At 46.7% G+C, this 12,458-nt stretch overlaps 1 protein-coding gene across 6 annotated transcripts in view; it reads right to left on the reverse strand.

The window, feature by feature from the left end:
* The window catches only part of UNC13D (unc-13 homolog D), a 58,927-nt gene extending 46,557 nt beyond the window's left edge, over positions 1-12,370 (reverse strand). Inside the window, exons 1-2 of one of the 6 annotated variants that reach the window (XM_075903641.2) lie at positions 8,700-8,880; positions 5,365-5,428 (exon numbers count right to left, since the gene is read on the reverse strand). Coding sequence is in view for 2 of the 6 variants with exons in the window: in XM_075903639.2 (XP_075759754.2) it covers positions 5,642-5,698 (57 nt within the window). In the remaining 4 variants the exon portion in view is untranslated. Of the gene's footprint in view, positions 1-382; positions 955-5,364; positions 5,429-5,641; positions 5,853-8,699; positions 8,881-9,558 lie in introns of those variants that run through there. The other 5 variants (XM_075903642.2, XM_075903643.2, XM_075903640.2 and 2 more) reach the window with 5 other exon arrangements.
* Positions 12,371-12,458: the final 88 nt, after the last annotated feature.

Raw genomic sequence — 12,458 nt, forward strand, 5'->3', positions numbered from 1 at the left:
ATATGAAAAGGACAAATCACATTTCAGAACAGAAGGGGGATGCGGGGGGGGGGGGGAGGGGGGGAGGTAAATGTCTGTGAGCTAACGGTATTAGAGGTGATAATTGGGGAAGCTATCTTTGTAATGGGTAAGATAGCTAGAGTCTTTGTTGAGACCCCCGCGTAGAGTCTCCTTCTAGGTTTGAGACCTTAGCCCTCAATTTTGGACCTCAGGGAACCTCAGGACTTAGTAGCCCCTAGTTCTCCTCCCAACCCCTGTGTGTCAACAATTAAACTCCACAAGATGCTCTGTGCAGCAACGTCTCAAGCGCTGAGAAAAGGGAAGTGAGAAAACACAGCATGCAATGCAAAGCCCTGTTTAACAGAGTAAAGAGGCCACATACGTCACTGCTGTCTTCCCCAGGGAGGTCCCCTGCTGGCATCTCTCTGCCGGACTCCATGGTGAGGTGGATCAGAACGACCTGGAGCTGGATGCCGGAGGCCAAGCCCCAGGGAACAAAGCTACAGCTCTGCTTATTTTAGGCTTGAGCATCACCACCTCCGCCTCTCTGTTGCTCACATGCTCAGAGGAAACCACATTCTTTATCTCACCCTGACCATTTTCACAGCAACCGGAAATGCACTATTTTCTCCCCTGCTTGAGGACTCCATTTGGAGCCTGGTGCTGGGAGTAGCTCTCAGTTTTTTTCATACTAATAGCTATCAAGGGTGGTAGACAAGTGTGGTACTTCACAGACACTCAAGGAGACCTCTCACAGGTCCACCCAATGCATCTGAAATGAGACAGGCTCTGAAGCAGAGGTGCCAGGGAAGACTGACTGCAGAAGGCTTTGCAAAAGGAGCAGGAACTTAAGTAGGGTTGCCAGATGGTTTCAACAAAAATACCGGACACACATGGCATTACATCACAATCTACATTGCATCTTATTTAGAAAACACCGGACATTTATTTTTTCTCAATTTGTTTCTCAAACAGAAAGCTCAAATACTGGATTGTCTGGTTCAAAACTGGACACCTGGCAACCCTACACCTAAGGGTGGGACTAAGAGGCTGTTCCGGGTGCCAGAGGTGAATGAGGAGCAGCAGTGAGAAAGGGCAGAGCACAGGGCCTGTGGCAGGCAGCTAACATAGGAAGATGCCGGCAGGGTCGGAGTCATACAGAGCATCGAAGGTGAGGATGTGGCGTTGAGGTCCTGGCCTGGGATGTGATGCCAACTGTTGGGTTTTAGAGGGTGGAATTCACTGTACTCTCAAACTCTGCTCATGAGAGAATCACCCAGACCCTACTCCCATGAGAATTTGCCAAAAGCAGAAGCTGTCTTCAGAGCAAAGGCCACTACACCGGAGATGGGGAATAAGACATGTCACTTGGACACAGGTGATCATGGTCAATCGAGGTCAAGCTAGGCCTACCTCAATCGCAGCAGCTCAGCTTTGTACTTAGGTCACTGGAAACAGCTAGTCCAGTTAACTATCCCACTGGATTGCTGGGAACAGAGAAGGGAATGATCCTCATTAAGGCCAGAAAGGGGCATGCTGGGATCGATGAAGCTGGGATGGCTGCTCTCTGGCCAGGGTTGAGCTGGGCGGAGCAGCTTTCAGAGAAGCAGTTCCTCTCCAGCGACGGGAAGCAAAGTTACAAGCTCTGTTTTACTGGCACTCTTCTTTCTCTCCATTTATCTGATTGCAAATTACCAGCCAGACAGTTAATGACTGCTGACAGGAACGGACACTCCCTTCAAGAGATGCTTATCGAAAGGCTCTGAATTCCTGTTCGCTTGACGTGTCAGAGGGATGGGAGCCCAGAGAAGCCCAGAAGCAAAAGAGCAGCAGCCCAGGGATGCTTAAAGGAAAGAGAGAGGATGCTCTGGCTACTGTACACTTAGCGCACGTGTTGTGCACATGCAGAGAAGCATGGACTTCATCTTACATTTAGATAGAGCTACATGTCCACTGCCCTTAAGTGTAACAACCAGCATCTTGAGTGACATGCCAGAGCTAAAAAGGACAGGTTCCATGGCTGGGATTGTAGCAGATGGGGCACATTCACCATTGGGTTTTGTAAGCAGGTAGCATTTCACCCAATACTAAGGTCTTGTCTACACGCTGGAGGAAGTTAGCATTGCAAAAAGCCCTAGGTGGGAATGCCTCGGACTTTTGGCCACTTGGTATCCACACAGCGCTGTCTCTGGCAGCTGAAAAGCACTGGCTGTACCAGCTGTTGGCAGCAGGCAGGCAACGACTTTGATTCTGCTCTGCTAAGCCCTGTATTCTACCATGATTTCTCCCCACTGGGGACAGAAAGCCACAACTGCATCAGTTCAGCTGGCTCGGCGAGCATCATAAAGATCAGCTTCTCTGGAGCAATGGTGTGCACGATGGGCCAATACTTAGAAGTCCCAGAAAGCACAGGCAAGTGTGCCGTGCATGCACCACGTCAATAACGTTTATGAAAGGACAAGCAAGGCAGCTAGCCATTTCTTCCAACTGATGTCCTTGCACCTTCTGAGTTGCAACTATTTTGGGGGTGGGAGAGGGAAGAGGACTCAGCAGCTGTTTAATAAAACAGGATTAGATGAGACAAAGATTTCCTTTCCAACTGAAAATGCAGGGAGAATTGAACAGGTAGAATGTAGGTAGAACTGGAGAAAAAATTTGCCAGGATGTAGGTTAACAGCCATTACTCTTGTGAAAAATGACATGACCCTTAAAGACTCAGCAAGCCAGAAACAGATTTTACATCTCATCCCCATTGACATACAATTGGGCCAGGACTTTCTGCACAGTGGCTAGATAAGTACATGTTTGCCAGTGACCTTCCAAGCAGAGGTTAATGCTAGTCCATTGATCAGATGATGCAGCTGCAACTAGGTGGGGGGATTTTGAATTCTTCCTTCTCCCCTATAAATGCTGATGGTAACCATTCCATGACTCTGCAAAGCAAACCTCCCGCACAGGGTGCCCAGTAGCATCTGCTTTCACTCCCAGCGCTGGAGAGTCAAACCTTTTTAGCTCAAGTTTTTTTCCTTGGCAAGGGTGGGCAATGAACCACAAGGGCAGGGTGCCTGGCAGAGAGCGTGTATGCTCCCTCTCGACAGCACAGGAGATCACCCCAGAGCTCCCCTTCCTGCAGACAGGTCACACACAGTCTGCACGGATCTCAGGTCTGGTTTCTTAGTCAGGCCCACACAGGGGATGCTTTCAGTTGGGTGCTGCTGTCTTGGCCGATGTTGCAACAGGCTTGGCGGAACTGAGGTGAGGAAATGCATCTTTTGTAACCCTCACCCTCCTGCTATGATCCCAGATGCAAGAGCACTCGTTCAGGGACAAGCCTTTAGCACTATTTCCTCACATGTTGGTTAAGCTGCTCAGCTTTAAAGGCCACCTCTCTCCCTCTCCATTGTCACACTGACAGATCCGCTGATCCCCTGCAGCACATCACACACTCATGGGTGATCAACTGAAACCAGGGGGCCACTATGAATTTCTGCTGGAACAGCATGGACAGTCAGGGATGCGATGGGGTATGATCCCTGTTGTGCCAGCAAAAGCCACTAGCATAGACCCAGTGATACTAGCAAAACTGGGCTTTACTGGCATGGTTTGCTCACCCATGGGGTGGTTTTACTAGACTGGAGCAAACACAGCTTTGCCAGTACAGTGGCAGCCACGCTAGAAGCACTCTGCAGGTATAGAATATTGGTATTATTCTACCAGTTACACTCCTAGCGTAGACACCACCTGTATCCACCAGCCTTACAGCATTTCAGCTGAGTATTTGCTTCAGTTTAGAAGCTGCTTTCATCTTCACTTTTAGGTGCCGTGTGATAGACGACAAAACTTGTGATTGCAAAGGCAAGAGCTGATGTAGCACAGCTCACAGGAGGTGCAAAAAGCTGTGGCATAAAACATGGACACCCATGCTGTCTCCAGCTGATAGCACTTTTCAGATGTCACCTTTGCAGTTGTCAAAGTAATGAAACTCAAAGGAATCTCTAATCCCTGTTAAGGCAGAGAGGATGACTTAAGAGTTTTGTTAGCCCTTGGATCTACTTCACCTTCTTTTGGAAGGCTTAAGAAATATAATCAATCAAAATCGGCTTGAAAAGAAACACCATGAAACAGGCATTTTTCAGTCACAGGCCAGCTGCAATACTGTGGTTTTATCGCTTTACAAAGAATCTTAAATTAGAAACATGGAAAGTGGCAGTTTAAATATGTGAGGGACAGTTTAAAAAAACCTCAAAGTTTGAGCTGGTCATTGCATTTAGACACAAGAGCCTGATTTTGCCATGCTCTTTGGAAATATCTGTCATGGATGGGGGGGGACGGAAGAGACAGGACGCAAGTACTTGAAATACAAAATTTGCCCTCCTCTGAAATTATGATCCCAGCCGTCAATGCCCTCAATGCATCTGCTCTTTACTGACCCCACTCAGGGTTCCCAGGGAAGGCGAATTAATCTCAGTATATGTGCATGGAAGGGGCAAGATTCTTTCTGGCCCTGAACTTGGGGGATCAGTTGAATCCTGGACCGGTTCTGTCTCTATCCAGCCCACTGTTTGTTCCGGCAGCCTTTGGGAAGAACCCAGATATAACCGACAAAAGTAAGAGTGTGACAATGCTATCAGTCACCATTATGATAAAGTATCTGATTTTACTATATTTACACACAGAGATAGCACTAGTTACAAATGTAAGTGTCCCTATCCCACTCCCAAAATCTAATATCAATGCCCCAGAATGTGCATGGTTTTTGAATATGGATTCTCTGCTAGGGAAAAGAAAACCTCCAGCACATTCACTGTTACCTTGATCTCTGCACTTTCCAGTTCCTAGCATGGATTTATGAGCTTCTTGAATTCCTCTGAACAATTTCCACAACCAAAGCACAGATACCTAGCCACACCATGCAAACCATTCAAAAAGCCAAGATCAAGACCTGGGTAAAGCACCCCGAGAGACTGGCAATGGAAAGATCTAATTACAATGGCCAAGATTTTCTGGAGTAAGCAGGAGACACACTGGATTTGAAAAGAGGGATGCTTAGCACTTTCTGAAAATTAGACTCCCTTCAAGGCATCTCCAACAGGGATCCCCAAAATCACTGGTCACTTTTAGAAGCTGGGTGTGTCCAAACTAGAGTATGTTGTATGAAACAGCAGAGCCTGCTGAAAGACTGTTTTAAAGAGGCACTGAATGCCTCTAAGCTAAATGAGATGCCATAGCTGAGTGAGCTGGGAATGTTCACTGCTATGGGAGTCTGCAGAGAAAACAGGTCAACAAAAGTCACTTTTTACAAGAGATTCTCTCCTGTGCCAAAAGCAATTCCCAGTAAATGTAAGTAACCACTTGTCTTCCTACCTCTTGGTGTGATTATCCAGATGGCAGCCCACAGCCTTTCCTTACTCTTATCTTGATCACTGAACTGGAAATGCATGAAAAGTTGAAAAAATGATTTCAACATGAGTCCCACACACTTCTCCTTTTAATACCCAGAGGACTGCTAGGGAAGAGGCTCATAGAATGACTATGCAAAACTCTTCTGTGCCTGTGCTGACAAGTCATAAGGGGAAAAAAACACCCCAAAAGGCTACAGCATAAAACCAGAAAGCACTTTCATCATGCAATCAGAACATACCCTTCTCTTCAGATTCAGAGATAAGGCTGATATTCTTGGGCTCAAAGCCCCAGTCATCCTATCAACTGATGAACCCTCCTCAGCATCAGTCTCTCCAGCAGCAGATGTTCAGGGCATTCTGGTGGCTGCCACTCCTTGCCTTGAACAGGCAGATGCAAATCAAATTCCTTTAGCTTCCACAACACACCCTCTCTGGGCTGCACTATGTTGGCTATGCAGTCAACAAGAGTAGGAGCACACCAGCTACAGTGATCTGGCCTAGACATATGAGAAAGCTTTCCATCCTGTCGGATGTGCAAACTGCTTTAGTTCCAGGACTGCAGAAAAGCAGCCACCTCTGGGCTGGCTGCAAGCGCAAAGTATGTTGCTTACGAGTGAGGGAACAGTGGACTCCAGGGCAAACACCTATTCTTACAAGAAATGCTGTGGACTTTTAATGCCAATACAGGCCAGACAGGGGCTTTGTTTAAGCCCTTATCTTAAGAATGCAGTACAGTAGACTTCCGATGATCCGGAACCTATGGGACCTAGGTGGTGCCGGATTATCAGCTATGCCGGACTATCAGGAGGTACTATAAACTGGTTATATATATACTGTATACATTATATACTGTATATAAAGTGTTCTTAACCCTTTTAATTGTACATACTGTATACAGTATACTGTAATGTTTTAGTTTTTTTAAGCCTTTTTTACCCTTTTTGCTCAGTTCAACTGCTGCCGCTGTTACCTTGTGACTCATTTTTTGCTGAAGCTCACTCACTAGGCTCTTGCCATTTTGATGCCGGACTATCAGGAGTGCTGGACTATTGGAGTTTTACTGTACCATGGATTGTTGCCTATACAGAGCACCTTGGTGCAGGGTGTACAGTTTTACATTAAATCATCCCAATCAAAAGACTACATGCAATCATGGTTCTTCCAGAGTTACAGAAACTCTGCATTCCTGAAGGTGTGAAGAATGATTTTTACTGAACAAATTGTGTAGCTAGGAAATTTATTTCTTGGCCCTTTCCAATAACATTGATGTGATGGTGCCATTTATGCTACTGTAGATCAGCTACATGTGGGCACTTAGGAACACCCTAGACGTGGACTCACTCCATAACCTCATAGCAGGCCTGATTCCAAGACCAGCTCAGAAATTCTTAGAAGTTGTCACAATAACCTTTTTGACAGCGAACAAGCTTTCCCAGCTTGGCCTGCATTACCCAGGAGGCCAGGACAAGACATTCCACCAAGTGTCCTCCTCACGACTGCACGATCCAGTGGCAATGAAGGAGTAAAACCTTCCATGCTGCACAATATCCCAGCATTCCTGTGTAGAGCACAGGTGTTCAGACCAGCTCCCCCACAGCAATGATTAAGAATTAAAGGTGAGACGAGGTTTGACTCAGACCTTGCCTAATTTTTCCTTCCTACTGATAAATTCTCGTTACTGCCCTGGATAATGTAGCCAGGCTTCTTTTTTATTAGATTTAATGAGCTTTCAGTTGCCTATATCTTCTGGAGGATATTAATCACTTCTGAAGTATTGAACATTTATTCTGTTTGCAATTCTCCTCAGAAGTTTAAAAATAACCTTCTCCGGTCATCTCATCTTTAATAGAGGGTCATCCCCCCCCCCCCCCGCCCCAGTGCATGTCCCATGAAGATAAATTCAACCTCAGTCTTCTTTACATTTGCACTAGTCTCATCCACAATGGCACAGCTCCAGGAAACAGCCCTTGTTTCACTGCTATTAGAGGGTGAGAGAGGGATGCTTCAGAACTGGCAGGCCATTCCTACACCAATTTCACACTCTTCTAGCATCCTAACACATACTAGGGATGTAATAGTGTAGTTGATTAACCAATAAGAAAAAAACGTATAGGTTAATGCTATAGAATATACGCATTTCCCTCCTCCTCCCCACCCTCCTGCCAACCACCAGTAAATTTTTTAACAGCAGCCTGGCTCAGTCCTGGCTTGCAATGGATCCGGGCCCTACCCCGGCTGCGGCTCTGCATTTAAAGTGTATTAGGAGCCAGCAGGCAGCCTGGCTCAGTTCTGGCTCATGCTGGGCCTGAGAGCTCTGACTCCACTGTGCTGCCCCTTTATCAGAGGCAGCAACACAGGGCGACAGGCAGCCGGTCCGCAAGGGGAGCTGGTTTTTAAACTGGCTCCCCTCACAGACCAGCTCCCACCTGGCACCCCAAGGCAGAGGCAGCAGCACGGGCTGGCAGGGGGCTCCTTGGGCGTGGGGCTGGAGCACACTTGCTCCCAGCCCCACCCCCGGGACTACAGAATAGTCGACTGATAAAAATTAATGAGGTTACTCGACTATTCAGTTAACCAATATTTAACACCCCGATTACACACCAGCCTCCCCTAAAGACCAAGCCAGATGACTAGGCACCATCTACAAGATTACTGACCAGGTCCAATATTAAGAAATTCCCATCCATAAATTCTCCCCCCAGGATCACCTCTTCCCTTCTTCCCCACACAGGTGGGAGCCTGAGAAAAGAGATGGACCCTGAATATCAGCAGAGTTGGGTCACTGGAGGATGCAAATTTCAGAGCTAGGTGCCCTGTACGAAGACTGCTCTTCCAGGTGGGTGCTGTGTCACTCAGGGCCTTGTGGTCACAAGACAAGGAACGGGGCAGAGCTGGAGTGCAAGGCAATGGGGGCAGGGGAACTCAGGGCAATAGGTATGCGAGTAAGTGGGACCCGGGGTTGGTTGATAGGCAGCATGGGGAAGCAACAGGGTTATAAAATTGCTGTGAGGACATCTGGGCATGGTCTGGAGCCTTGGACCCTCCACCGTAGAATTGCACAGTCCAGGCTCCAGCCTGAGCCCAGACATCTATAGTGCAAGGCCCAAGCTCTGCAGCCCAAGGCCTGGGACCTGACTCAGCTGACGGTTACTTATCAGAGTACAGACATACCCTCCCCTCCGCAAGCCAGAACCCAGGCCAGACAGGGCCACCTGTACTGGCCCACAAGAGAGTCAAAAGGTAAAGGAAGCATGAGCAGCGTAAAGGAAAGTTTTAGGAAGGTCAGGTTTTCCATACCAGATCAGATCAGCAGTCCAGCGAACTGGGGAAAGCCAATGTCTGCTGTTCCAGAGAGTAGCAATTCCTGCTGCTGCCTCAGTGAAAGCATTCTGTTGTACAAATGGGCACTTGCTCAATGCTGCTCATGGAGATTGGGGCGTGGAGGGTAGAGTTCCTTCCTCACCTGCCTCACCCCACCCATCAGTTTACACCTTAAAGCATGAAATTTGATCACTCCATTGATCACACATTGTTGTTCACACAGTAATCCAGCTCTTTTCTACACCCACTTAGTCAGAAGCGGAGTATTTAACCATCTGACCTCCCACAGCAGCACAAAGATAGCAGCTGAGCAACCGAGACTCTGAAATACAACTTCAATGTAACAAACTGACACTCTACAGAGCAGAGCTGTAAGCATTGCCCAGCTTGACTGCAACAGAGATGTTGTTTCCCCCCCCCCCCCCCCACCTCGACTAGTCACAGGTCTATACATGCCATATTTGCATCCCCCCCACTTTAAAGGATGGTGTATAATCATGTTTTATATGCTAAAACTCCTTTTTCCCCCCTTAAAAGGGTGCCCACTAGACTGCATGCAGGACAATTCACAAAGCCCCTATCCCAAGGTTTCACACCCCTTCTTTTGCAAGCCCAAGCACATTTAGCCATTTCAAACCAACATCCAGCATCTCTGCCTCATTCCAGACTCAAGCCAAGCCTCAAACCTGGGAACTAGCCTTCAGTCACAACCATTTGAGCAAACACAGAGAGCCGCCCATTGCCTCAATGCCACACAGGTACGTGCATGACAAGCAATTTTCTAGCTTTTTTCAGGCACCTCAGACATACATCCAAACCAACCAAACCCATTTACCTGAGGGTGATCAGGAGAGATTCCCTCCCCGGAGCACTCCCTGCAGCACCTGGCACTGAAATATTGCAGGCTGAACTTTGCCCCACTTCCTTTTGCTAAGGGAAACTGCTTCCCAGGCTGTGGCTGCCTATAGGACAGACCACCTCAATCACCACACAGCAGATACACAATCAATTGCTTTTTCCATTAGTTACTGATTATAGGCAGGCAGGCAGGCAGCAGCCCTTCAGTTACTGAAAGGAAAACTGCATGTAGGATATGAATGGGCAGCTTGTTCCACTACTGTCCCAGTGACGAGGTTACATGATTCAGCTGCTTCAGCTGGAAGTAAATTCATGCAAAACACAGATTTTATGACTGAATTCAGCTTGGCAGGATCACAACAGTGCCTCTGTTATGGTCTCAGCAGGGCTGTGCCTATGCCAGGACTGGTTTGCCTTGCTTCCAGTATTCCACTTACAGAAAACAAATGCCATCGTTTCAAACTAAAGGCCTGATCCTCTCCTGCTAGCATCTGCAATGGACCCAGAGGTTAAAAAAAAAAAATCAGCACTTACCAGCACCATTCAGATAGCAAATCCAAACAGAAGTTTGGCCAGTTTGTTTCTCCAATCTTGATTCAACTAATAGATCTGTGAGGATGGTCTCATTAGAGATACCATATATTAGTTCAGCTTTCCACAGAATGAGAACAAGAGCAGCAGGCAAAATGCAGTAGCAGAGTTGTAGAAAGTTGTGTATTTCAATAGCTTTGGGAGAGACTTAATTATTAGCACCTGGAACTCTTCTAGCAGCAGTTTTCATTGGGAGGATTTCAAAGCATTTTGGAAACATTAAGCTTCACTATACCCCCCAAGGCAGGGAAAATATCCACATACTAAAGATGGAGAAACTGAGGCACGCAGTGTAAGTGATTTACCCACTGTCATATATAGACTAAGCGGTAGAGCCAGGTGAAGAACTCCTGACTTCTACTCCTGTGCTCCAACCCTGGAATTGCTATTTTCCGTTCCACACCTTCAAACTTTAGGCTCTAAAAAGCTCCTAAAATCTGTGATTTTTAAATAAAATTTTATTGGTTCAGTAGGGACAAAAACAACACATAAAATACAGACTGTCCAAGTTTTACATGGCGATGGTTTGAGTTTAGGATCACATGATGTTGACTAAGTGTTGGTCTGGAACTAAATAAAGATGCAACATGCTGAAACTAGATCTGGAGAAATATTAATTTATGCCATTTCCTGCCCCACCACTCCCACTGCCAAGCGGAGGCGGCACTTCCACAGCACTTTTCTCTGCATCAGGTTCTTAACAATAAGATTTAACATCTCCCTAAAGCTTTTTATCTGCAGATATCAAAGTGCTTACCAAAACAAAGACAATCCATTCCCCCCCATATCCCCCTCCCCCCGCAATACACACACTTTATCTCAGCACCTCCACTGCTCTGAACAGGAAGAAAACACCCTCCAGTCAGTTTTCAGATGTCAATGCATTTAGAGAGCTGACAAGGGGCACGAGGAAGATACTTTCAACAGTCAGTCCAGTTATCAGCAGAGCCTATGTCCACATTTCTTCTCTGGGGTGCTCCCAGCAGAGGCAGGATTAATCAGGACTGTGGAGTATATAGCAGAGCTGCAGGGAAAGGCCGAGGGGGAAGGAGTACACAACCATAAATTCCCTGGGATTATCTGTGCTGGGTTATCATGGGAAATCACGGAAAGTTGTAAATAATCAAGTGTAGGATCTCTGCCGTACAAGGCATTCTGCTAGAGCCATGGGAAGTGTTTTAGGGCATCTCTAAGACTATACTCCAAGAAGTTAGTAACAATTGCTGGCTTTGAAATTACATTCATGAGACATGCAATCCACAAAACAGGATTTTGCTGTGCTGTAAGACTCCATTTCATCTTGTCTCACACCCCTCCCCATCTTCACTTCATTAGGGAAAACCCCGACAGCTAGACAAGCCTCTGTTTCGAGTTACATAAATAATAAACTTAAAAAACAACAAAAGGTCGGGTAGCACTTTATAGACTAATAATATAGCCTGGTAGGTTGCCAGAGCTGTGTGCAGGAGCAAAACCCTTGGATTTGGAACATGGTCGGATCAGTGGGTGGGTGAACATCAGATGTGGTACAGTGGCTTGTCACAGTTCATGGAAGGAAGAGTCAGGCATAGCCTGTTGCTTGCTACTGACCAGATCCTGAATGCCTTCAACTCCCATTCACTTCAATGGGAGCTGGGGTGTTCACCATTTTAGGCTTGGGACCCTAGGTAAGCACAATGGTTTTGCAAGCTAGAGCTTGAATGTCACAAGCGCAAAAGGTGCAAATAAGCAGTTCAGGAATGCAGGGTCCCCAAGCCTGAGGAGACCCACTGCTAATACTTCACTGGAATATTTGTCCCTCTAGGACCCTCTATCCAAGGACTGCAGAGTGCTTTAATGAATGAATTTGTAGAGCCCTGCAAATCTTCAGATACCCGCTTTATATCCACAGGTACATCTGCAGATGTAAATGTGGGTATCTGTGGCTCATTTTTGCGGCTAAGGATACAAATTTTATATCTAGAACCCTGCCAACTTGTGGATATCTGATTTAGAGCCACAGATTTCAGTGCAGATATCCATGGCTCATTTTTGACACAGGGCTGAATTTGATTTGGGAAAGGTATTGGGTAAAATTTTCAAAATTTGGGGAATGGAACATGAGCTCCTAAGTGACTTTGGAAAGCTGTGGAAAATGTTACCATCATCTCCATTTTAGAAACAGGGAAGCTGACAGCAAGACAGAATAAGTGACTCACCCAAGGCCACGCAGGAAATGAGAGAGAGAGTCAGGAATAGAATCCAGGTCTCCTGACTGCCAGCCCTGGGCTTTAAATGCCAGACAAT

Source organism: Pelodiscus sinensis, chromosome 20, assembly GCF_052426305.1.
Source record: "Pelodiscus sinensis isolate ZL-2025 chromosome 20, ASM5242630v1, whole genome shotgun sequence".
NCBI lineage: Eukaryota > Metazoa > Chordata > Testudines > Trionychidae > Pelodiscus > Pelodiscus sinensis.